Source organism: Barbatula barbatula (genome assembly GCF_947034865.1).
Source record: "Barbatula barbatula genome assembly, chromosome: 8".
NCBI lineage: Eukaryota > Metazoa > Chordata > Actinopteri > Cypriniformes > Nemacheilidae > Barbatula > Barbatula barbatula.
In genome coordinates, this window is record NC_136771.1 from 7404111 (window position 1) to 7430086 (window position 25976).

Below are 25976 nucleotides of genomic sequence, written 5' to 3' on the forward strand. Positions count from 1 at the left end.
TCCTAGTGGTCCGCACACGCATTGTGACTTTTTGCGGCCGACTCATTAAACGAATCGGTTCAAACGAACCATTCCTACACGAATCCCACAACACCGCCGCTCAATGACAATATCGAACACCGGCAGATCAAACGTAATGCGATCTGTCCTAACCCATGTCTAGCTTTCATTCAGTTATGGATAGTCACGTGAACGCGTTTCTACCCCTGCTGCTGGAGTGTAACGTTAAATATCAGATTTTGATCAGATGTCGGCCAATGAGGCAGAGGAGGAGGACGCGACAGCTCCGCCTTCACCTTGTCACAAAATGCCCCTGGGACAATTACTACGATCCTGGAAAAACAACGAATAATAACTCATTTCCGAAAACCAGCGAAACGTAAATGAGAGGCGTTATGGTAATGTGACAGTGGACGGTCTTTTCGTTTATATGAACATTTAAACGCGTTTATTTATTACGCACGTGTAACTTTTACGCTGAGTTACTGCAGCAGGACGCGTCGTTCTTGCGCTGGCAACTATGAAATAAAATCACTGTCAAAAATAAATGTACGTAACTGAAAGAATTTGTGTGTAATATTATTTTATTCGTGCGTAATTTTAAAAATTGTATGTAATTCAACTTTTTGTGAGACTTTGATTTCAAAATCTGCGGCCACAACAGTTTACAAGTATGACAATTTGTTTTATTTGTTAGATTACAACTTCAAATTCTACGACTATGACATTTTACAGACACAACCGCAACTCCGTTACGTGCACGAAGTGCGAATTACGAACACGAAGCACTGTGTGCGAAGAGACTGTCAAAAATACGTCATCAGCTCACAGGCATTACTATCCGAAGGAAGATTGATCGATTCCACGACGTAGTGCGCATGCGCCCCCGCTTAAACAACTAGCGCCAAAATGACAGCTCAACAGCCAAGCGCTCACTCATCGTCTCAAGTTTTAATTCGGACACTGTTATGTATTCATGAAGCAGACAACCAAATGCTATCGAACATGCTTTACTGCAAGCATAGGAATTAGGGTGGCCATACGTCCGGCTTTTGGCCGGACAGTCCGGATTTTAAGCCCCCTGTCTGGCGTCCGGCGCAGCCTCAAGCCGGACACTCATTTGTCCTCCTTTTCGGAGTTGCGCTGAATCGGCCTTAAAAAACGCGCTGTAAAACCTTTATTGGGACGCAGCAGCATCGCGTCTGACGCCGTAAGATCTCCTGTCAAACAGATGATTGGCTGAAAGAGATGTCAAATAAATATCTGATATATAATTGGTTAAAAACGTAAACAAGCCTTCACGACGTGTAGGTGGGGCACGTACAGGCTACGTCACATCATAACGTTAACATGCCGAAACGTCCAACATCATTTAGTCCGGAATGGACACAAGACCACGAATTCATATCAAAAAGCAGTAGAGATGCTTTCCATGGATTTTGCACACTATGTCGCTGTGTAGTGGACGTTAGTAGTAAAGGGAAAGCCGCCATTGACCGACATGCCAGCACTGAAAAACATAAAGGTAACCAAAGAGCTGCTGGTGCGTCTTCCCTTAGGTCTTAATTTCGAGAGGCAGCATCACCTCAGGATGACAAAATCTCCGCTGCAGAGCTTTGTAAAGTCTATCACGCAGTCAAGCATCACCAGTCATACAGGAGTGTCCTGAAGAAATACAAATACTGTGAACAAACACTTTTTTGCCTCTTCTGTTACACAGGTCTACATCAAGATATGTTGTTGATCAAATTGTCTGGCAAGTAATAGAGTAGGCTATTTCAGAATCACTGTATCATGATACCATAGATATGATAGACAAAATTGTATTGTTTTTGTGAGTACACCAGATGCAGTTATTCTTGCCTCACTAAATGCCGCAAAGTGTCCTCCTTTTTGGTGTTATGGAAATGGCCACCCTAGTAGGAATGCAGTGAAGACCTCCTAAACCAGCGCGTTAATCAGTAGGTTCGCGAGACATAATAAAACCTGATTAAGCTTGTTTGTGTTTGTTTTATTAGAGTCGGGGGCTAAACTATTCTTTGAGCAGCTAAACGTAACCGAATCTGTCTCTATAATATATCTCCTATCTGTTACTAGAAATAAGTAACTGTTAATCGTGTCCGAATTAAAATTAAAACTTGAGACGCTTGGCTGTTGAGCTGTCATTTTGGCGCTAGTTGTTTAAGCGGGGGCGCATGCGCACTACGTCGTGGAATCGATCAATCTTCCTTCGGATAGTAATGCCTGTGAGCTGATGACGTATTTTTGACAGTCTCTTCGCACACAGTGCTTCGTGTTCGTAATTCGCACTTCGTGCACGTAACGGAGTTGCGGTTGTGTCTGTAAAATGTCATAGTCGTAGAATTTGAAGTTGTAATCTAACAAATAAAACAAATTGTCGTACTTGTAAACTGTTGTGGCCGAAGATTTTGAAATCAAAGTCTCACAAAAAGTTGAATTACATACAATTTTTAAAATTACGCACGAATAAAATAATATTACACACAAATTCTTTCAGTTACGTACATTTATTTTTGACAGTGATTTTATTTCATAGCAACTCCCTTTTTACCTGGTGTGTTTGTGGGTTGGATTTACTCGCTATTTTGTTGCAATGGGATGCTGCGGTAGCACACAGGTAAGATATACAATACAACATCGTGTGAATGCATGGTGATTCATATTTGGGAACTTTTCGAGTTCAATATAGCATCACACGAACTGCACGATACGTGTCTGAACTTCAGGAGTTACCATACGATTAAACTGTTCATCGAGATTTATAAAATACTTAAGTGACAGAAATGTAGTAAGTAATGATCCAAGATATTTATTTAAACGAAACTTATAGTGGTTCAGTGAGCAGATTTTTGTTTGTCAACAGTGAAAAGCTCATTTCCGGGTTTTACTGAGAATGTCCTCCCAAGCGCTTTGTAGTTGACAAAGAACGTCACCATTAATTCTTTCTTTCTCCATTCAAATTCATCAATATCAGAATAATTGTTAATAAATACAACATGTTTGAATGATATTCTTGCCAGTATATATGAGCCTTCAGCTCAAAAATTTTTAAGGAGGACATTTTCCGTCAAGTGACCTTTATGTTAAGTAATGTAATATAAAAAATGTTGTTTTAAGCGGTTATAATATCTTATGTCATACTTTCTGACGCATCATGTCATCTACCCCTTACAGAAAAAGAGAGACTGGAAACCATTGGAACAGAGGAGGTGCACAGACATCCCTTGGCTGCTGTTGTTCATCCTATTCAATATTGGCATGGTAAGAGACATCTTCTGTGTTACAAAAAACTTTTTAGAAAACTCTTCCCCTGAAAATCAGTTCCAGGTGGCCAGCATTGCCACTTAAGAAACATTCCCACTGATATAGGGCATGTCTTGATCATCATCTTGTCTTTGCAGCTCTGCATCTGTGGCTTCGCCATAGCAACAGGGGCCGCCTCCAGACTCATATCAGGGTACGACAGCTATGGGAACACCTGTGGTCAGAAGAATGCTGAAATCCCAGGAATCGAGCTCAGTGGAAGAGACCAGACCTCAAGAAAGTGTGTAAAACCCCGAATTGTATCAGTCTATACAGATTTATGCTGAAATCATGGTGCTGTCACTGTAGATCTGATACATGATCTACAACATGGTGATCTTTTGTTAATGCATAATGTTTATGGCTTTACAGGTATGTGTTTTTCCTGGATCCCTGCAACATCGATCTCTTCAAAAGAAAGATTAAATCCATTGCTTTGTGTGTCTCAAAATGCCCAAAGGCAGAGCTAAACACTTACGGGGATCTCACACATTTTTCAGCAAATAATGGTGAGTTATATGGTGTCCTAGAATAGCCTGGATGGAATGTTATTAACATGTCAATGTTGATACATCTACTAACATATTTATATTTCAAAATGATTTTCTTTAGGGTCAGATTTATGCTCTTATGAAATTAAACCGGACCAATATTCTTCTCACCCTGACAAAGCTACAAAATGTCCTAAACTTCCTGTCCATCCAAGGTAGACACCTAGGACATAAAAAAAGTATTGATGTGTCTATGATGTAATCTAAAGTCTATTTATTATTAATGTGTTTTTGATTTTGTTATTGTTTGTTGTTTCTTTAGTGCATCGATACCACTGTTTCATCGCTGTATGCCAGCTAATATTTCCTGCTACTCCAAGTTTGCCGAAGCATTCATCAGTTTTGTCAGTGATAATAGTGTGGTGCACAGGGTCGTTGCCGGGGTGATGACCTCCAAGGAGATCATTATGGGCCTGTGTCTGCTCGCTCTTGGTGAGATCAACTATGTTACCTTGACTGTGACCAGTAAATTAAATTTAGCAGCATCTAGCGGTGAGGTTACGAATTGCAACCAACGGCTCACTCCACCCATCCTTTTTCGAGCACCATGGCACTAAGATGTCGTCACGTTTTAACTTCTTTGCCGTAGAATTTTTTTAATTTATGAAACACGGTCTGTAGAGACGTTTGTCCGTTTAGGGCTACACACCTCTGAAGACATAGTTATGTATATTATAATGCATTTCTGTTAATAGATCCTCCAAAGAATTACACACTGGACCTTTAAAGAAAGTATCTAGAAAGAAACTATATATTAATATTAATTGTTACAGTAGGGAGTAAATTATTATTTTTCATTATTCATATTTAAAAACTTTTAATCTTTAAAGATTAAAGTCAGTGCAGGCCAAGAAAATCATGACACTTCACTTACATAATTATAAAGCTTGATTTCCCAATATTCAATAATATACAATCTATAATAATATATCATGTTATAACTTAATATTGAATGTCTGCGCCAACTCTTTTTTTAAAACTCTTCTCTAGTTCTGTCTCTGATTCTGATGGTTGTGATTCGGTACATCTCAGTCGTTCTGGTGTGGATTCTGACGGCTGTTGTCGTGGTCGGCTCAATTGGTAAGACGATGAGAACAACATTAAAATAGAGACCTGGTAAAGTAATTTGTACAGAGATACGACAGCTCGCATTATATTTTGTCTGGCAGGTGGTTCTGGGGTTCTGTGGTGGCTGTATGTGGATCACAGTAACTCTGTGAACGCCACTCTGCCTGCCAATGAACTGCAGGTGGGCAAAGACAACCAGCAAGCTCTTCTCATCTACGCCATCGGAGCCACTGTTTGCACGGTATGATCTGTTGTTGGGGTCGTTTTTTTTATTTCGACAGTGTAACATTGCACACCGTACAACCTGATCTCACCAAAAACATAACTATTTATTGAGATTGAAATTTGTATGATATCATCAGCTGGTTGTGAAGCTGTCAGTTGCTTGTGTATCAGGTGATTCTGCTGTTGCTCATGTTCTTCATGAGGAAGCGTGTGGCCCTCACCATCGCTCTGTTCCACGTGGCTGGTAAAGTCTTCACTCATCTGCCTCTACTGGCACTGCAGCCCTTCTGGACCTTCCTCGCCCTCATGTGCTTCTGGGTTTACTGGATCACTGTGCTCCTGTTCCTCGGAACTGCAGGTCCATCAGCATAAACCACCTTTCTAATATAATCCATTTATAACCATATCATGATATAACCTTAATGCAAATAGTTTCAGAGATAGAAAATAACACTCAAATTGTCTCAAATGAAATTTCTTAGGAATTATTTGAAGAGCTAACCATCAAATATTGATCCGTTACCTGTATTACTACAGGAAGTCCAGTGAAGAACAATGAGACAGGTCTGGTGGAGTTCCATATGGACAGTCCGCTGCAGTACATGGTGTGGTACCATGCTGTGGGTCTCATCTGGATCAGTGAGTTTATCCTCGCATGCCAGCAGATGACTGTGGCAGGGGCCGTCGTCACGTACTACTTCACCAGGTGAGAGGTCAAAAGTCATTAAGTCGTCAGATCTTAGTTTGAGAGTTTATTAACTGTGTCTTTGTCTCATTTTAGAGATAAATCTCAGCTGCCCCTCACACCAATCATATCATCTTTCCTGACACTGACGCGATATCACCTGGGCACTGTGGCTAAAGGAGCTTTCATCATCACTTTAGTGGAGATTCCACGGCTTATTCTCACCTACATCCACACTCAGCTGAAAGGAAAGGTGAGACCGGTGCCAGCTGTTAAGAAGCAGAAACTTGATTTTATTCCTTATTCTTTGATTTTAATTTTTTCTGTAGACAAGAATGAAGTGTTGATATATTTTGTTTTGTGCAGGAAAATGCATGTGCTCGCTGCATGCTGAAGGCGTGTATCTGCTGTCTGTGGTGTTTAGAGAAGTGCCTCAATTACCTGAACGTGGTGAGTGACTCCACTGTGTCATAAACTGTACCCATAGAACAAGCAAATATTGTTTTAAAAAAGATTTTTACACATTTCTAAAGAGATTTGTGTGGTTTGTCATTAGGTGATAAATTTAGAATGCCCTAGTATTTTTTGTAGTAGCTGATGTGCATTAAAACCCATACATAAGCTACAGGGCAAAAATATAGTATCAGTAGAATTATTGAGCATTTATTTTATGATACATGTATGATTTTGCTTTCGTCATCAGAACGCATACACAGCAACAGCGATTAACAGCACCGGCTTCTGTACATCAGCACGGGACGCATTGTTCCTCCTGGCTGAAAATGCTCTGCGCGTAGCAGTGATCAACAGCGTTGGCGACTTTGTCCTGTTTTTAGGAAAGGTATTTATTCGGACACAAAAGGATTTACAGAATATACCGTTATTCGCTGTGGAATTAAAGGGATAATTCACCCAAAAATGAAAACGTACATGCCCTCAGGTTGTTCTAAACCTGTATAAATGTCTTTGTTCTTATTTGTAAAAAATTTTAGTATTTCAAGTATTTCACAAAGACATTTTACTGTATCGATAACTTAAAGCTGCAGTCTGTAACTTTTTGCCTTTATATTGCCATCTCCGTTTCAAAAAACGGAAAACTACAGGTTACTTTACATTTCTGCATTGTCAACTGTAATGATACCAATATTTCCTGCTAAATTAAACCAAACACCTCATCTTATAATTATTATAATCTTACCATTAATGATATTTTTATGTATTTGCTGTTAACCTTTATTTTTAACCAAACACGGATCTTATGTTTAAAAAAATATTTTGTAGGCAAGCTTCACTTTCTGTTTGGTGATTTCAAGCATTTGCATTGCGATGTCAGATTCTCTAACAGATTTTTCTTGTGCTCACAGGTCTTGATTGTGTCGTGTACGGCGTTTGCAGGCGTCCTTGCGCTAAACTATCAGCGAGAATACACCGTGTGGGTCTTGCCTCTTATTATAGTGTGTGTGTTTGCCTTCCTGGTGGCTCACTGTTTCCTGTCCATCTTTGAGACTGTAGTAGATGTACTCTTCCTCTGTTTCGCCATCGACACAAAGAACAACGATGGCAGCCCGGGCAGCGAGTATTACATGGATAAAGAGCTTATGGTGAGACCAGTATGCATGAGTCAGTGCTAAAATACACATTGTAGTATTAATGTTGTTTTGTATGAATGAAACCTATTTCTCTCTGAAATTGTTAATGTAGGAGTTTGTAGAGAACGCCAGGAAAGCTACAGAACTGCACAGCAAAGAGGAAGGTGACCGTGGGGAAATGAAACCTATGGTGAGTTTAGGTATTAGTGTCATTTTAAATGTCAAATGTGATACTTTTAAATTCACATAAACTCAAATCATATATTATTTTTCAGACTGGAGGTACATTGGCATGAAGACTGGCATGTTATATCAACCTACCGTACACTCCAAAGAAAAATGGGTTTAAAATGCAAAAAAGCTACTATTCAGGGATCATGTGACAGTTTTTGTCATGACTCAAAAGGACACATTTAGTTTAGAAAAGCTAAATGTCTGCATTTAATCTGATTTGAGCACAGATTCAGGAAATGAAACAGAATTCTGCACTCATATTTTAGCTCCCTGTTTTTTGCCAACAGATATTACTAATTATTTGGATATTTGTTTTGCTTTGTTATACATTTTAAAACACATTTTGGGAGCCTAAATATAAGTTCTTTATTCAGCATTTTTAGTTCCATACTATATTTACATTTTACCTGCAAAATATGTTTTATACATAAAAAAATTACTAATAGTTGTTATTTTGGTTAATTGAAAAGTAGTCTGTAGAATATATTTTTAATGTAACTTTTTACTTTGAAATGGTGCTTTTTGTATCTTTTAGTTTTGTTTTTTAATTGAACCCTTTTCTGTTACAAGTCTAGTTGTGATATACACCCTTCTGAGCTTAAAACAATCTATGTTCTTATATGCAAACTAAACTTTTCTCTTTAGCTGAAGGGTTAGTTTAAAGTCGATACCTTAGTGTGTAGATCTCTTTTTTTAGAGCATTTCTATATTTGAACTTGTATGTTACAAGTAGATTTAGTTTCTGTTAACCAAATGAATAAGAGGATATTTAGACATCCATTCATGTGTGCCAATTTAACCCTTTTTAACAAGTGCATTTATATAATGTGTGTGTATATATATATATATACTCGAAAAGTAAATCATGCATTTACTTTTGGTTTTGACAGCTGCATTGGAATACACTTGACTAAATAAAAACCAAAGAAAAGTACAAACTGTCCTAAATTCATCATTGTTAATTTACCTCATGGTATAAATCCTCTATGATAAGGATTATTATGCAAGTCCCAGATCAAAACACAGTATAACCAGAACAAACGCAAGTTCTTTAATTCACAACAGACTATACAGACAAAATGTTAACTAGTCTAAGACGACATGTGAGTTGAGAGATGATCTTTCAGTTTTGGGATTGTTGGTTGCTCTTTACGGCAAATGTGACAGCGCAGAGGAAGCTTCAATAGTTCATTTGTGCTTTCCCTAACTGTCACCTTTCCATCTGCTTCCAGCATTGCAATGACATCTGCATCAAGACAAAGCATAGATACAGTAATGACACTTTTTGATTTTATTTTATCTTAAAAAACAAGAAAGCTTGATGAAAAGGATATTCTCACCTTGAGACTCAATAAAATATTCAGTAGTGAAGGAATTCCAATGTTTCTTGTTCTTTAAACAGGGCGAGTCAAAGTCCTGGCTGATTACATGCATGTGAACGTGACTAAAAACAAATAAATATGAAATATGAATGACAAGCATACATTATACATGTCATCCAAGCTCCGCCCTTACTCTTACCAGCAGCCAATTAAAACAAAGACAACAGTACCTCATGCTGGGAATGGCGTGATAACCCAGACGGAAACTGAATTTTTGGGCATCCGCGCACTGCTGCACCATCCTGTCCCCAACCTGCTGCATGTGCTTGAGCAGGTCGCAGTGTTCTGATCTCAGAACCTTTAGACTAGAGATGGAGTCCCACGGCAACACCAGCCAATGGTACCGCGCCTTCGGGTACTTGTCTTTGATGACCACCACCCTGTCGTCTTTATACACCTGAGGATGAATACAGGTTAGCTCTGATAGGTTTACATTTTAAATGATAATACTGGTATTCCACATAAAGACATCAGATTTAATATAGCTGAACAGACATACTTGCATCTTTGGGTCCTGCATTGATACTTTAAGGCCTTGACTCCAAAAACCTGCAGATTCCTGAAAAACATTTTCTTTCAGAAATGTATTTGTGTTCAAAATATTTAAATAGCTCATTTCCAACACATTATGCGAGTGAGAGAACGCAAGCAATTTATTAAAAGCGTCCTCGGACAAATCCTTTTCTATGGTAAATGTACTCACCGATTTATCAGAGCCTGGTGGTGGAGTCTTTTTTTGTGGAGGTGAACCGCTATACATTGCATGACGGTCTGTATGGGAGGATGTTGATATATTTGCAGGATTCTCGCTCTTCTGATGGGGTCTTTTGGTGGGTTTGATCCCCTCTGCAGAAGATCTAGGTGTGGATGTCTCTTCAGTGAACTTCACTGTGTATTGATATAGTTGATTGACCATGTGAAGTCTTTGGCCGGGCTTTATCATCACCTGGTTGAGGAGGTGGGTGACATGCGGTTCGTAGGTTAAGACCAATAACCTGCGCAATATAGCATCAAAATACAGACATTTGCAGCTGCAACTTAAATTAGTAAAATTGACCCAAGATATGACTGTGTTTACCTGATTGCCTTTGCCCACGAGCACACAGTCCACATTTGTAGGATTCACACCTAACTGTAACAAAAAAAAAAACTTTATAATACTTTTCTCCCATATTTTATTTATATTGTTAACATTCGGCAATACCTGTTTAACACTGACAAATCCTCTGTTGCAGTCAGCCTTGAATTCCACTGCAAGAGAAAACGTGTTATTTATAATCTGGGGTTACTTTCAGCACACTAGCTGATATAATATCTCTACCTTGCTCTCTGGAGCACTTTTTGTCTTTAATCTTAGTTTCCGGTCCTCGACCCAGAGTCACAGGTTGATGGTGACAAAGCTGAATGGGTTTATGAGAATCATCTTGACGCACTAGCCAGCAGAGAGGCATTTCCTTTAAAACAAGACAAAATGCATTACAACATTAAACACTCTATACAACACGCCGTAAAACTGCAGCTATTGCGTTTATAATTTACCGTATAAGAGGGGAGATATATTTTGAAAAGAATGTGTTTTTAAGAAGTAGACAGCATACAGTAGCAACTGCTCACTTCAAAACATGATTCCCAATCTTCTTCACGGCTTTGCGGCGCAAACGAAAGGAAATACGTATACTGCCACCTATCGGCCAGAAGACGCTACGAACTCGCCAACACTTGAACACTTCGGAATGTTTACATGCATTCGACAAGAAACAAAATGAGAGTGACTCTTATTACTGCTTTGGAGAGTCTTTAAATCAATAGAATATAATATAAAACAATCTATTTATCTTCAGCATATAAATAGTTATATTTAGTTTCACATTTGTATAGATATTTATAAAAGCCTAACTGTATGTCTCCAAAAATAAGATTATGGCAAAATCACTTGAAAGAGGGAATAAATAAAGATAATGGAAAATACAATAGAGGGAGATGTGTTATAAATATGCCCATATCAACCAAAGCTGTTTATCTGCCTCTTACGGGGTAAGTCACGTTGCAATACAATGTCCTACCATTTCTTGTTAAAAGCGGTTGATCAAAACATATATTTAAACATGCTTTTATACATATACATATGTAAGTGTTTCCAACACAGTGAATATGTTAAAATGACTGAACAGGGAATTGCGTTGCTTGGCAACCCCACCACAGCTATTTTGCTTCTTTTCTTGATTCTTATTAGTATTCTTAACATCATATCTGTTTATTAAATCAAAATTAAAATCAAAAAAGTTTCAGTTTCATCAAAACCTTGTGTTACAGTGATTTTACCACGAGGCCCCACTGTATGCAACCATTACACTGCTTCATTTAAATCTGAACAGTACTTTGAAACTAAACACAACCCGAGCTAAAATACAACTATCAAAAGAGATAAGTCATTCACGTTTATTGATCGAAAGCAGGGCATTCCCTAAATTGTGAGGGGGAGATGAAATAATGTGACTTTTATGCGAGTTGTGCGCTCTCATGTCACTGTGACTTCCTTCTTCAGAGAGGATCATTCAAAGATCAGGTAAGAGCTGTGCTGGACACATAACGCCCTTTAAATCATTGAAACACCCAATGCACTGTAAGTTTCGTATTTTCCCGTTACGTCATGCAGTTAGGTGTGATTTTCTCTAGATATTACCAAATGTTGCGCTTTATTTTGTTTTATATATGTCATTATAGATTGAAGGTTAGCACAAGCTAGCTAGCTTCACTTGAACCCACATTTCCCCTTGCGCTGACATGATTAAAATACCTTTGAGGAATTGACGCGCATTTAAATGGTTTACAAATGATATATCGGTTCACATGTAGCTATTTAGAGATATATTTGTGCTTTTTACGATATGTGTCCACGTCTCGCGATAGCGCGTCAGTTTTATTAGCCGTTAGCTGAATTAGCCGTCAAAGTCATTTTGTATGTAACTTACGCGCAGGCTTTTGACAGACATTCTATGCACCAGAGGCTACTTTAATTCAAAGAATTATAAGTGTTCATGTTGTGTTTGGTGTGAGTGCACATTGTCATTGGGAGGTCGTTTGGGTGTTGTTGTAAGTTATGCCTCGCACAGGCCGCATTTATTTAAAGTTTAAACTTCCTCGAAAATTGTTTATTTATTAATGGCATGAATACTAACTCATAACTGTCGTTTAAATGGTTTTCGTTTCGTCGTGCCTATAAAAATCCTGATGTAAGTTGTTGTTCCCCCAGCGAGTTTGTGTTTGGACACGTAAGCGAAACCAGCGCACGTATGAACCTCCATATTATATACGTTATGACTTAGTAATTATAACTCTTTTCGCGCAAGAGTTGGGCTGTGTTTCAAAACCTATGTGCTGTCTACCTAGACGACGTGTTTTGGGAATCATTAACGTCATGCCTAAAATGTCTCTGGGTATACAGCACCTGTACTGCTGCCTATTATACAATCTAGATAGGCTGCCACGCACCCTTGGTCTATGTAAACAAACCGATTAGCTGTTGTATATTATTTGGACTTTGGGTGTTGTTTGCTTATTTATATTTGAAAAAATTCTATGTCAATAAAGTACAGATTAGTAAGTTTACGCCCTTCCATCTCACAGATGGATATTGGTTGGTTGCTCATACAGGTAAAGTAGTAAACAAACATGTTTAACCTGTTTGTATTGACCAAGGCCCCCTAAAGACACTGTGAAGCCACGGGCTGTCGTGATGTCGGAGCCCAAGGCACCCACCCCAGCCCCAGGAGACATGTACAAAGGCTGGCTCTTCAAATGGACAAATTACATCAAGGGATATCAAAGGCGATGGTTTGTCCTGAGCAACGGTTTGCTGTCTTACTACAGGTGAGAAGAGTTTACTGATCTTTGTCAAGAACGTGAATGTATCGACTATCTGCAGACTACAGGTCTCCCGTGGGTTGATAGGAATGTCAGATCTGTTCTAATTAACATTTTTTGTAGTGTCATAGTGTTCTTTGGCCCCTGTCAACATCTGATAAGGTGGAAAGTTAAGGTGGTGTTTTGATAACGAATTTGGTCATGATATTGTGTAAAGTATTGTCCATGAATATTTCTAGTCATGATTAGCATTATGACATCCAAATCCTATATATTAAACCTTATGCCTGGAACATGGATTATATTGGATTTGTGATGTTTCCCTGCCGTGCAAAAAAAGTTTGAAATTGGAGAATGGACCTGAAGTTCCCAGAGACTTTGGAGAGCCTTTGTTGATGTGAGCCCCCTAGCAACCACACATCAAAGCCCTAGCAACCACACAGAACAGCCTGGCATTGTTGCAACACGTTTAACACCGACAAGCAACGCTCACTCAGTATTCTTCCTACTGCGCAAAATTTGTCTACAAAGCTCTTTTAGGAATTTATCAGTTTTGTTTGGCCTATCTTTGTGTTTTGTTTTGGCCTTGTTTACGTTTGTCTGCCCGTGAGATGATGCCTTTTGACTTAATTAGATTAGAGTCACACCGATCAGATATGAAGCAGTATTCATCTCTGTCAATTATTAATTGTGTGTGCAACTTGCGTGTGTGTTTGAGTGCACAAGAGTGCCGGCGTGTGTGTTTGTCCGTGTGATCGTCACTGTTTGCTCAACAGTTTGAGATGAGAGGATAAGACATTCTATCAAATCCACCCACTTAACTTGATGTTTAATTCTCTAAATAGAACAATTACCAACCCATCAGCTGTTGGAAAGTGTCAGTGAGGATCCACGTTATTTTTAGACGCGCTTTCATAATTATTTGTATTTTGTCTTGAATACAATTAAACAAACAGTAGTGCAGACAGTTCATGCTGATAGTATGTGTATATATGACTAGTTTGGTTCCAAAAGGAGAACTTCATTAAAAAAAATATTTGTATTATGTTAATATGTTTTTATTAAAACAGTGATTTTTTTGTTAGTTATCTGTATTATTTGAGTTATTATGGCTCAATTCAAAAGAAACCAACTGCAGTTTGATTGATATTAATTGGACTGCACAATAAAAAAAACATTGACTTTTTTATTTTTGAAATTCTTTGGTCATCTCATTTCGGAACCAAACTCTTCATATGTATTAAATCACTTTGTACAAAGAGGTGTTCAAGAACGACATTTCTGGGTTTTTTAGGCACCTTGGAAAATATATTGTGACGAAATGTGTAATTTACAATCGTATTCTAAGACCATATTTATGGTTTTATTCAATTGCACAATTGCCTTCCAGTCATGTTGCTGTAGTAAATATAAATATTTACATTGCCGCTTGTCTATGATGTGATTTCTTGGCTAGAAATCATTTAGTTTTTATGTTCTTATATTTTTATTGAGTACCAAGGAATATAACACCGTTCTCGTGATCTGGCAGATTTTGGAATAATGCCCAAAACGCTACAATTTTCTAATGGTTTTAATGCAAAGAGATAACAGTTCACAATGGTATTTTAATGAAACCCATTAATTTATGTGATGGCTTCTTTTGGGTTTCTTTTGTTTATATATATATATATATACTGTATATGTACAGTATGGGGGCGGCAGTTTTTGTAAATGGCTTACAGGGGGGTGCGACCATGAAAAGGTTGAGAACCACTGCTCTAAAAGATATATGTCCAGCTGTAATGTACTGATTGTTCTGCCTGATTTGGTTCATATTGAAGTGTTTTGTAAAATGGATATGGGGACAATGAAAACCAGGAAAATATTTCAGGATGCAGTGGTGCCCCTGTTGGGAAAGTTATCAGGTTATCTTCTCTGTGTGTTTATCAATATATCTGAACACACAAGACACATTTTCTATTTGATATAAAATAGAAGGAATAGGACAGCAGTAATAACAGTTTTTCTCTGTCACAAGATTGAGAGTAAAACTATCTGGAGGCGTTTCTCGAATGTAAGCATTTCAGCGCTGATTCATGAATATTGCATCAGACACTGAATAACAGCTGTCAGGTTCAAGTTTTGCTTTCAGGCTTTATTCAATGAACTTTGATAACGCTGAAGCATATCATTTAAAAACTTGTCATGTTTTTGCACTGACCCCAGACTGATTTGTTAATGAGGGATGATTGTTTGTATCTGCTTACCCACAAAAAAGACAGTAAGAATAAGAATTATCTGTTTTTTATAAAGTGTTACTTGATTTTCCAAAAAATCATCACATTTATAATAGTTTTAATACATTTATAAGACTTTATTACCACTGTATTTAGCTTTGAAAAGTTTCCTGCTGTGAACCTTGCAAACTTGCAAATCAAAAAAACTAGTTCCATAAGCATTTATCTTAAATGCTTGTTTGTTTTAACACATTGTTAGTTAAATTCCGTCATTACTAGTAAGATTGTTCTCTTTCAGGACCCAGGCAGAGATGGGTCACACATGCCGGGGCACCATCAACCTGGCCACGGCCAACATTGCGGTGGAGGACTCATGCAACTTTGTAATTTCTAATGGTGGCGCACAGACGTACCATCTGAAGGCCAGCTCAGAGGTGGAGCGCCAGCGCTGGATCACCGCACTAGAACTGGCCAAAGCCAAAGCTGTCCGCATGCAGGCGGAATCAGGTCAGTCATACAGCTGAGTCTGGATAAATGTTGTTTTTTCCCGTAACGGTTGTTCCAAAAGCCTTTCAAATCAACCAGTGAGCAAACTAGAAGTTTGTTTAATTTATCTCTACAGATGACTCTGAAACCGAGTGCATGGCCAGTTCTCCGGCGTCAGGGCAGGGTGGAGGTTCACGCAACTCAGAAGTTCAGTCCACCCTCCGAACTCTGGGAAGCAAGGTGGAGGATCTTAGCACTTGTAATGACCTCATCGCCAAACACGGCTCTGCTCTTCAGCGGTCAGTCACTCTTAATATCAAACTGTAAAGTCGGATTTGCCCTTTTTTAGTGCCTAAGAATCTAATCTATTAATATGGTGTTGTTTTCTCCAGCTACTGGTGTACATTAAAGGCACATATCACCACACAAAGTGTAATATGTTGATTTTTGTGCTCTCCCTTAGGTCCTTGTCTGAGCTTGAAGGCATTCGACCGGGAGGAGAAACGAGTGAAAAGATTAAGCAGGTGACGGAGAGAGCCACACTCTTCCGCATCACCTCCAACGCCATGATCAATGTAAGACAGCTACACGTTTACTTTCAGTAAAAGGAAATAGTTACAATATGTAAAAAAAACACTGCTTTGTCAATCTGACAACCAGGCTTGCCGGGACTTCCTAGCATTGGCTCAGGCTCACAGTAAGCGCTGGCAGAAAGCACTGCAGGCTGAGCGAGAGCAGAGAGTGAGATTAGAGGAAACGCTGGAGCAGCTCGCCAAACAACACAACCATCTTGAGAGAGCCTTCAGAGGAGCTACTGTACTGCCTCCTTCCCAGAGCAACCCTGCCATTGACAGCAAAGGTACTATACTTCTCTTGCCATGTACTAATTCCTGCACCGCTGCTAAATCTACAGCCCCCTTGGCAGAGGCGTTAACCCCCAGAGTGTATGCAGTCACTGATGTTCAGTATATTTTTTACTTCCCGCTTCTGATCGGTCCCACAGGCTCGGCTCCAGTAAAGGGCGATGCCAGCGACGAGGATGACGAGAATGAGTTTTTCGACGCATGCGAGGACGTTCAAGGGTTCATCACTGTACCAGCAGATCCCAAATATCACAGGTCTTTATTTCCTCCTTTTCTCCTGTTGTATACACTCCTCCCATCCTTCTTATGTATGTGTTACCTTACTGGACCTAAGTGTGTATCCTCCTCTTCACTCCCCTTCCTTCGTTCTCCTTCTGCTTCTCTTTGTCACACCCTGTGGCTCTCTCATACCCTCTTTCACTTTGTCTCAGGAGATCTGGCAGTAACGTCAGTGGTATCAGCAGCGAACTGGGAATGGATGATGGAACCACATCGGTATGAGATGCTTGTGGGATCATTTTAACCAAACAGCCATATTGTCTCGTCAAAATGTTGAACATAATAACGTAAACATAGTTAATTATAACAAAGCTGCATTTAATAAAATTGTCCATGGTGGCGCAAATAATTGATTGAATGAAGAATCGGAGCATTAAAATGAATCGTTCATGTTGAATCAGCTTGAACTGTTTCACAAAAATGAATTGAACTCATCAACTCATTTTATCTCTCACAGCTGGATGAGCAGTCCATGGCATCCAATCCCGAGTCCCCGCAGTCCCAGGAGGTTGTGCCTATGAAGAAGAGACGGACCCGCATCCCAGATAAACCAAATTACTCGCTCAATCTATGGAGCATCATGAAGAATTGTATCGGAAAAGAGCTCTCCAAAATCCCAATGCCTGTATGCATATCGATAAATATTTAAAGCAGCACTGAATCTCAATTTCGTTTGTAAATTCATTACCCTCTCTCGGCAGGTGAACTTCAACGAACCCCTGTCCATGTTGCAACGTCTCTCAGAAGATCTCGAGTACTACGAACTGCTGGATCGGGCTGCCAAGTGCCAGAGCTCTCTGGAGCAGATGTGCTACGTGGCAGCTTTCACCGTTTCCTCTTACTCCACTACAGTTCACCGTACAGGCAAACCCTTCAACCCTCTGCTGGGTGAGACATTTGAGCTGGACCGCTTTCAGGATTGCGGCTACAGGTCCCTCTGCGAGCAGGTGATTGGACGTGTTCCATTACTGTAGATCTTAGTGAATAGGAAGTGACTTAGTGAGAAATAATGTGAATTTAGTTTGAATGTGAACAAAAAATTCGGTCTCTCTACTCAGGTGAGTCATCATCCTCCGGCTGCGGCCCATCACGCAATCTCCGAACGAGGCTGGACCCTGAGACAGGAGATTGCCCTGGCCAGCAAGTTCAGGGGCAAATACCTCTCCATTATGCCTCTTGGTAAGACTTGTCATATTTTTATCTGACTGCGTCAGTATGTCTGAGATTTATGATGACTCGAGCAAGTGCAGAAAAGAGTTTGTGTTCTTAAAACAAACGTAGTGTGTTATGAAACAGGACGTGTAATGAAAAACATTAGCATGTAATGTTTGAAACAGTTTTGCTACCCATTGAACCTAGTATGGTGAAAAAGTGTCCTAATTAAAATGAATCCCCTCAGTTTAACATATGTTTGCTAATCCAATGATATTTGTACTTTGGTTTTGCTGGTCTAAGTGCTCATATGCTGCTGTAAATGATAATGGTAATTTTTTATATGTTTATATAGGAACAGTCCTTCTTTACACTAAGATTGTCTAAATTGCTTCGTTGTGTCCTCAGGTTCAATTCATTGTATGTTTGAGAAGAGTAACAATCACTACACCTGGAAGAAAGTTACAACCACAGTGCACAATATCATTGTTGGGAAACTATGGATAGATCAGGTAAGAACCTTCACTGTCTTGTATGATCAGAATTTCTTTTGCGATTTGTAATTTAAGATTGCACTATACAAACATAGCTCCTAAATTTGTATAATGCCTTTTCTTCAATCTATAAGACTATTTGTATCTATATCGTTTCTAGTCCGGAGAAATAGACGTTGTGAACCACAGAACGGGCGACCGGTGTCATCTCAAATTCGCTCCGTATAGCTACTTTTCCAGAGACGTAGCCAGAAAGGTGAGTCACTTCTACAGAATGTAAACATACCCACTTCCTTTTTCATCATCTTGTGTAGGGTTTGATGTTTCATCTGTCTGCAATTTGTCTTTGGTTTTCTCCTCCCTCCTCTAGGTCACAGGCGTGGTGACAGATAAGGATGACAAGGCACACTACGTTCTGTCTGGGACGTGGGATGAGAAGATGGAGTGCTCGCGTGTCATGCAAAGCAGCAGAGGTGGGGAGAACGGTGCAGAGGGCCGACAAAAAACTGTCTATCAAACACTTAAAGCCAAAGAGCTGTGGAAGAAAAATCCTTTGCCGTAAGATGTTTCCTGATGCTCTCGAATACATTACAGTTTCAGGATCTCAGACCGGTTTCATGTGTAGTGCACTTGTAATGTTAATTTCACTTTAAACATAGCAAATCTTTGACTTTGAAGACAATTTTAAGAAAGCTGTTACAATAATCTGTCAAGCTTGTCACTTTTTGACTTCCGTTGTCTCCGTCCAGGGAGGGTGCAGAGAACATGTACTACTTTTCTTCGCTGGCACTGACGCTGAATGAGCCGGAGGATGGCGTGGCTCCCACGGACAGCAGAAGACGGCCGGACCAGCGCTTGATGGAACAGGGTCGCTGGGAGGAGGCCAACGCTGAGAAACAGCGGCTAGAGGAGAAACAGCGCACCACTCGCAGAGAGCGGGAGCGAGAGGCCAACCGTGCCACCAATCCTTCAGAGGAGGGTAAGATTCCACCAGACTCACTCAATGTTACCGTTTCCTGTCTTTCATTCACTCCTGTCTGTCTCTTATTCCCTCAAGCTCTCATTGAGGATTCAATATCTGACTCGCCTTTCAAAAGCAAGTACTCCTGCTTTTCTTTAATTGTTTGTTTTCTGTTTCACCCTCTGATGCATGAATTGCAATGGATAAGAACGATCTTAGTATTTATTTTGGTTTTGAAACAAAGTTTCGAAGGCCACTTTTATGACGTAGCAAATAAAAAATGGCACCAAAAGGTATTATGGACAATATTTGTATCTCTAAGTTTTTGTTTGTGCAAGTATATAGAGTATTTGTTTAAACTAGGGCTGTCCAATCGATTAATCGTAATGAATTGTATCCTAAATAAATGTTTGCATTTTAATAAAACATTTTTGTGTGCATATAAATGGACACACATACATGTGTACACTATATCGACAAATATTTGCATAACTATTTAGAGAATGTGAAGCTCACGCCATGCCCTATGTTGCAGTGGTGCCACCATCTTGGGAGGATCATACTTTACTGCTATTATTGTTTTGATATGTACCATTATTTGTTTTGTTTGATCTAAAGTGTAAGAACCAGGGGCTTTTCCGGAGTGACTATGCGGGATGTTATTACAGTTTTTAACACAGCAGGACCAACCTACCATAGTTAAATTTTTCAAACAAGAAAAAAAAGAACACTGCGTTAAACACAATTGCAGCGATCCTTCCAAGATGGCACAAAAGAAGGCATGACGTAGCTTCGCATTCTCTATATACACATTTAAATAATATTGTGTACAAATAAAACGTGTATGTATATTTACGTATTCATTTATCAAAATAACACATTTCTTAAATACATACACGTATGTTTGTTTATAAATATATGCAAATCAATATGTACACACATGTGTATTTAATAAACACAAACATTTATTTTGCAATCAATTAATTGAGATTAATCGACTTGACAGCCGTAGGTTAATTCGTGTCTTTTAGGGTTCCCCATGCATCAGAGGTTCACCGATGTCTTTTCTCTTCTCTTCTCTAACAAACAAACACACTAACAAAACACTCTGTAATGATGCCTGTTTGCCTCGACATTAATATCCAGCATGTTCCTCACCTTCATCGTGTCATTCATTGTATTCTTTCTTTTTGTCTTAATTTGCATCCCCCTTTTTAATTTCCGTGCTGCTCGTCTCAACTCTGATCAGCTGATGAAGTCGAGATTGCCTGCGAGCCCTCTGAGACCTCTTTCAAAAGCAAGTATCATCCCATTCCACTCTTAATCACGCATGTCTGTCACATTCATCATCCAATCATTTGCTTCCTCTGTCTGTCCCAACATCAGCTGACACAGATGAAACTTCCTCCGATCTCTCGCTCTCAAGCAAGTAGCCCTCATGTAGCTGAATTAGCACAGCTTGCAGCTGTGTAGCATTCAATCTGTTTAGACTCGGGGCTGTTTGCAGAATTTGCACAGTTACTTTGATATCTTGATCTGAACGGTGTGGTTCTGAATAGAGTTCAGTTCCACTCTGCAGGTCTGCTTTACCGGATTATTATAAAGTTGTAGTTTCCCAGAACAATGAGCAGATCGTGATATGTTTTTAATTAGACTTAGCCCTCATTACATTTCTCTTCAAATCACGTGTCTCAACCATGATGCATGATTTCGACTGCCCTCATTTAACATCCAGCAGGGGGAAGCGTGAGCTCATAAGTTTAGAGGATTTTGTTGATATTTATTTTATTCAGTTTGCACCTCCCTTACATGCTGACATCTCACACTCATCTTCTGTTTGTCCCCATTTCTCCGTCCCCACCTCTACCAATCTAGCTGAGACACTGCACGGGTGTCACCCACCAGAGTACTCAAGCAAGTACCCCCCACACACACCCACTCACATTGTTTGTAAAGCTTTAACTTCTCCACACACTATATAGAAAGTATGTCCGTGTTTATCGGAGTTTATACATTGATATACTATCACATAAAAAGCACGTATTAGAATCACTGTACATTTTGTATCACTGCTGTTTACACAGAAGTCAACATTGACATAAATAAGTATAAAGCTACAGTAATGCTGCAATCATAACTTTTTTAGGTTACAAATAAATAAAAATCAGTTATTGTGCAATTACATAAAAATGTATACATTTTACTACACGGCGGTTTACAACGGCAAGCTTATTATAATGAGTTAGAAGTTGAGCTGTCAGGTACGATTTCTCAAAGATATTTGACTTCAACATATGCAAAGATAAGTACTTCCAGTAGCCTGCAATTGTATGTTTCAAACAGAGATGGCGATATAGAGATGTGCAGTCGCAGTGCTTTTCTATTGGCAATTGTAGTCAGAATCCATTGTCAGATCTAAACATTTCATAAAATTTACTTTTGCAAATCTTATCTTTTTTAGTAACAGCAGTGTTATAATCCACTGATGTCACACTTGTTTATATCACTATACTCTCAAAAAAGAGAAAGAAAGAGAAATTCATTATCTTATTGTTTGCTATTTGTTGCTCTAGTGGAGGGACCTTATGGAGCTCCAGTCAAAAGCAAGTAACATCTACCCAAAGCCCTTTTAGGACTTCAATCTATCACATATGCCCATATCATTCCCTTGGTTTATTAATTTTTTATGTTAAGTTCTTTTTTATCAACCAACTGCTTAAATGTAGTGTGAAATTAGTAGAATCAGAGATTGTAGGTTTCAGAGTCATATAATCTGTTGTCACCTCCAGTTAGTTGTTGTTGCTGATGCAGTCCAGTCATTGTTGTGTTCTAGTGAGCTTCTAAAAATGAGAACTAGCTGTATTTGTGTTTAGCGTTTAATTTTCTTTTTTGTGCACTTTGCCAAATTTAGAACTGATTCTGGCTGGTGTCCCACTAACTGTTTTACTCATTGACTTGCTGTCATTCTATCAGCGGTTATGTAGTCTGTGACCAGTCTTTCATAATCAGTTTTTGTGACAGGTTTTGTTTCTCAACCAAAATTAAGTCAATTTATAATTTAGCTAGTGGGACGCTTCCTCTACTTGCTCTCATGTAACTGCTCGTTTGCACAATTACGTTGTTGTTTACTTTTGTTTGTTGCATTCAAACAGGCGTTCACCAGGACAGCTACAAGTCAATGTGGTTCGAGCGGCAGGTGGATCAGGCGACTGGGGAACCCACACACATCTACAAAGGGGGATACTGGGAAACTAAGGATCAAGGCAACTGGGAATACTGCCCGGATATCTTCTAATCTAAATCACGCACACCTCCCCTTCGCCAGGAAAGTGAACTAAACCACCCCACGAAACCCCCCAGATAACAAACACAAGCCCAGATAAACTTGAACACGCTCTCCGCTTCTCCACCTGTGCTGTACTTAGTGGACAATGAGGGACAACATTTGGGAACGTTATCCCACTTCTGTTTTCTCTTGTGTATTAGCAGAATAATTAAGACACAGGTTTTCTGGTTTTGTTGGTAGCCTTAGAAAAGTGTATCCTAGCATCACATCCGTGTTCCAGACTCTTCCAAAAGCTCTGGACCGGTTCTCTTACACATCTATTGGGGGAAGGGCGCGGGGCATTTTCAAAATGAAGGGATTCTGAGGCGAGACTCTGAGTGAGTTCAGAGAAGCGCCTTAGAGCTCTACCTTTAATTACTTGTGCTTGTGCGAGAGAGATCTAGTAGTTTTCTTAGATGTTGTTCGCCTTAGTTTGTGGACTTTTTCGTTTAAAAAATTGACATTTATTGACCTTCCTGTTTCAGACCTCTGTGTTTGCATTTCATCTATTAAATAGATGAATGGTTTTCACATCTGGATATTCCTCAGTTATCTGCTTGAAAGAGTCTGAATATCTTCCAGATCTCTGACTAACACCCACTGAATTAATTCTTAACAACTGCCCGGCGAGTAATTGTGGTCTACAGATCTGGGTTTTGCTGAGCTGAGACCTGGTGTTGATGCTCACATGAAGTTGTTTTATCTGAAAGAACAGGAAATAACGTTGCCAGAGGAAAATAAAGGATGATTATTGGCTTTATGAATCTTCAGAAACCATGTTGCTTTTCTTGATTTTAGTTTAGGCATATAAAACATAGTCACATTACACACATCACGACAGGAACAACCTGTTTTTTGATGTCATTATAAACTGTATCCTCGCTTCTCAGAAAAGCATCTTAGATCTGCCCTCCTGGCCTTTCTACACTGGCAGTAAGATAAAGAAACCGTGTCCACAAACTGAGGCGAGTGTTTGTATGCAAGTGAGGTCAAGAGAGGACTTTAAAATCTGTGTGTGTGTGTGCGTGTGTGTATGTGTGTTTTGAGTGATGTTTTTGGGGTTTATTATGTATTCCAGTGAAACGAAAAGAAAAATCAAATTTTATTTTCAAGTGTACTTAAACACACTCGTGGAAAAAAACAATACAGAAATGCAAAGTCATCAGATGTTTGTGTGTGTGTATATATATATATATATATATCACATAATGAAGTAAAACTATTCATACTATTAATAATAATTCTTCTTATGCTGACACTGACAGCTAGAGTTATAATGGTGGTAATTGATGTAGTTTTGAGGGTTGAACACAATTATTTAGACTTTTTAATTTTCTTCATGGTGTCTGTTTGATGTAAACAAGTTAGGAAGCGTTTATTTTTCTCCCTATATCAAAAAGAATTGATTTATTTGGAAATTGTCCTGGCTCTGACTAATGAAAATTTTATAAATATGTATATCTATCCCTTCATTCCATGAATTCACACTTTTACCGCTGTATACCATAGTTTCATAATAAATTTTTCTTTTGAGAAACTGTAAAACATTTTCTTTCTCAAGTGAACGCCATTCCACAGGTTTTCCTTATTGCAGCTAGTTTTCTTTATCCTTTTCCATCGTTTGTGTCTCTCTCTCGGCCTCTGATCATTGTGTAATGAACACAGAATTGCTCTGGACTGTCGTCCTGGTGCAGACTGATGATGTAATAAAAGCTGGTTTGGAAAAGGAAAATAATCAAACACACAACAGCCTGTTGTCATGTCTTTGTTTATGGCCTCTTTCACCATGTGCATGTTGCCATGATAAAAAAAGATCTGCTGCGATTATAAATGCAGTTTGTGGAGAATTCACTCTCATCAAGTACTAATCAGTATATTGCAAATGGTGATATTTCGGCCAAAATGAAAAACTTTCAGTCTGTCAGTTTATAATAATGAAAGTGATTTAATGTGCATACTTCTTGTTCTGAAACACATTTGAACAAACACGACTCCCTTGACAACAGTTCCTCCAAAACATGTAGCATGTTTGTCATTCAGTTTCATCTTAAGTTGGGTCATGTCTTGCAAAGCACACTGCAGCAGTAGTAATTTACCAACAGCAATGAAAGTATAGGATTGGAAATAATATGCATAAACATTATCTAAAATTGTAATATTTAAAAATGAGTATATGAAACATATTGATAAAAATGCAACATTTTCTGTGTGTGAGACTGGTGACTGTCATAAATTTCATTCATTTATTGCTGTTAGGGACTAAATTATAAAAAAAGTGTCCTGGTTAATTTGCCCTCTCTGGTTACTTGCATCTTTTATCTTACTTGCTTGAGGTACAGTATCCTATATAATATAATTCATTGCTTTATTATTGGTTAAACTGAATTCAGTTAAGTATTCAACTTAATTTACTTTTTTAAATTGAACTGAACTTAACTCAATTGTATATTCTAACATTTCTTGTCAAATGTATTTACATTGCTTTATTATTGGTTAAACTGAATTTAGTTGAATGTAAAACTTGATATACTTTATTCAATTTAACAGAATTTAATTAAATATACTAAAATGTAGTTCCAAACAAAAACAATTTAATGAGTGATGTGTATTTAAGCAAAGCAATGTTTTGCTTAACAATGGCGCTGAAATGTGATCACTCCAGTAATGAGTTTGGAAATGATTCAATGCTGGTTGTACTGGTTTCTATCCTGAACGTATTCGTTTTTTTTTCTTTGACAGATTTACAGCTACAGCTCAACATTTCAAGATGTAGCACCTAAAATGTCCCATAAGTGCAAAGGCGCATTGAAGAGTATTGTGAAATATGCCAACTTCAGGGGTCCATAACTCCAAAATGTTACAGTAAAAATGTCTGTTTTTTGGCCAGGTGGTAGTCAAGGATACTGGGTATAACCTATATGTAGAACTTTTAATGCACCCTTAAAGGTTTTCGAGATGTAGCACCTCAAAATGTCCCATAAGTGCAACGGCCCATTGAAGAGTACTGTGAAATATGCCAACTTCAGGGGTCCATAACTCTAAAATTCTACAGTAAAATTGTCTGTTTTTTGGCCAGGTGGTAGTCAATGATACTAGGTATAACCTATATGTAGAACTTTTAACGCACCCTTAAAGGTTTTTGAGATGTAGCACCTCAAAAAAGTGCAACGGCCCATTGAAGAGTACTGTGAAATATGCCAACTTCAGGGGTCAATAACTCCAAAATGCTACGGTAAAAAGATCTTCTTTTTGGCTAAATGTTAGTCGCAAATGCT

At 38.7% G+C, this 25976-nt stretch overlaps 3 protein-coding genes across 17 annotated transcripts; 2 read left to right on the top strand and 1 right to left on the bottom strand.

Annotated features, from left to right (window-relative positions):
- Positions 1–256: 256 nt before the first annotated feature.
- On the top strand, positions 257–8588 carry slc44a1a (solute carrier family 44 member 1a). Its single transcript, XM_079462156.1, has 17 exons — positions 257–514; positions 2558–2638; positions 3196–3282; positions 3423–3565; positions 3697–3833; positions 3937–4030; positions 4138–4307; positions 4866–4955; positions 5045–5184; positions 5340–5526; positions 5706–5874; positions 5950–6106; positions 6220–6303; positions 6557–6694; positions 7218–7454; positions 7555–7632; positions 7718–8588. The coding sequence occupies exons 2-17, from the start codon at positions 2615–2617 to the stop codon at positions 7736–7738; spliced, it is 1956 nt and encodes a 651-aa protein (XP_079318282.1). The 5' UTR covers positions 257–514; positions 2558–2614; the 3' UTR covers positions 7739–8588.
- On the bottom strand, positions 8534–10752 carry aptx (aprataxin). Of its 5 annotated transcripts, none has more exons than XM_079462158.1 (9): positions 10598–10751; positions 10380–10512; positions 10263–10309; positions 10137–10190; positions 9762–10004; positions 9558–9617; positions 9229–9455; positions 9017–9120; positions 8534–8922 (listed from the first exon to the last, which is right to left on the bottom strand). In XM_079462158.1, exons 2-9 carry the CDS (start codon positions 10507–10509, stop codon positions 8768–8770), a joined length of 1020 nt encoding a protein of 339 aa, XP_079318284.1. In that variant the 5' UTR covers positions 10510–10512; positions 10598–10751; the 3' UTR covers positions 8534–8767. The 5 variants fall into 5 exon arrangements, with proteins under 5 accessions (XP_079318284.1, XP_079318286.1, XP_079318287.1 ...); XM_079462160.1 differs by having other exon boundaries at positions 8562–8922; positions 9762–10053; XM_079462161.1 differs by having other exon boundaries at positions 8706–8922; positions 9762–10053; positions 10673–10752.
- A 766-nt stretch (positions 10753–11518) lies between these two features.
- Positions 11519–24450, top strand: osbp (oxysterol binding protein). Of its 11 annotated transcripts, none has more exons than XM_079463040.1 (19): positions 11532–11624; positions 12758–12928; positions 15440–15648; positions 15764–15926; positions 16091–16202; positions 16288–16486; positions 16631–16745; positions 16925–16985; positions 17227–17394; positions 17471–17716; positions 17828–17948; positions 18330–18433; positions 18576–18671; positions 18786–18973; positions 19165–19394; positions 20626–20673; positions 20763–20801; positions 21252–21290; positions 22529–24450. In XM_079463040.1, the coding sequence occupies exons 1-19, from the start codon at positions 11560–11562 to the stop codon at positions 22669–22671; spliced, it is 2517 nt and encodes an 838-aa protein (XP_079319166.1). In that variant the 5' UTR covers positions 11532–11559; the 3' UTR covers positions 22672–24450. The 11 variants fall into 11 exon arrangements, with proteins under 11 accessions (XP_079319168.1, XP_079319162.1, XP_079319165.1 ...); XM_079463043.1 differs by having other exon boundaries at positions 11602–11624; positions 12686–12928; XM_079463044.1 differs by having other exon boundaries at positions 11623–11681.
- The last annotated feature ends 1526 nt before the right edge of the window (positions 24451–25976 follow it).

Bases quoted from the DNA above. Each gene is read 5' to 3' on its own strand.
- slc44a1a (XM_079462156.1), top strand. From the start codon at position 2,615: ATGGGATGCTGCGGTAGCACACAG. The intron at 3,566-3,696 runs GTGTGTAAAACC...ATGGCTTTACAG, and splicing joins AGAGACCAGACCTCAAGAAA to GTATGTGTTTTTCCTGGATC. The intron at 7,455-7,554 runs GTGAGACCAGTA...TTGTTAATGTAG, and splicing joins ACATGGATAAAGAGCTTATG to GAGTTTGTAGAGAACGCCAG.
- aptx (XM_079462157.1), bottom strand. From the start codon at position 10,509: ATGCCTCTCTGCTGGCTAGTGCGTCAAGATGATTCTCATAAACCCATT. The intron at 9,618-9,761 runs GTGAGTACATTT...AATGTTTTTCAG, and splicing joins CACCAGGCTCTGATAAATCG to GAATCTGCAGGTTTTTGGAG. The intron at 9,121-9,228 runs GTACTGTTGTCT...ATTTGTTTTTAG, and splicing joins CACGCCATTCCCAGCATGAG to TCACGTTCACATGCATGTAA.
- osbp (XM_079463036.1), top strand. From the start codon at position 11,560: ATGCGAGTTGTGCGCTCTCATGTCACTGTGACTTCCTTCTTCAGAGAG. The intron at 12,929-15,439 runs GTGAGAAGAGTT...GTTCTCTTTCAG, and splicing joins GGTTTGCTGTCTTACTACAG to GACCCAGGCAGAGATGGGTC. The intron at 17,949-18,329 runs GTAAGACTTGTC...TTGTGTCCTCAG, and splicing joins CCTCTCCATTATGCCTCTTG to GTTCAATTCATTGTATGTTT.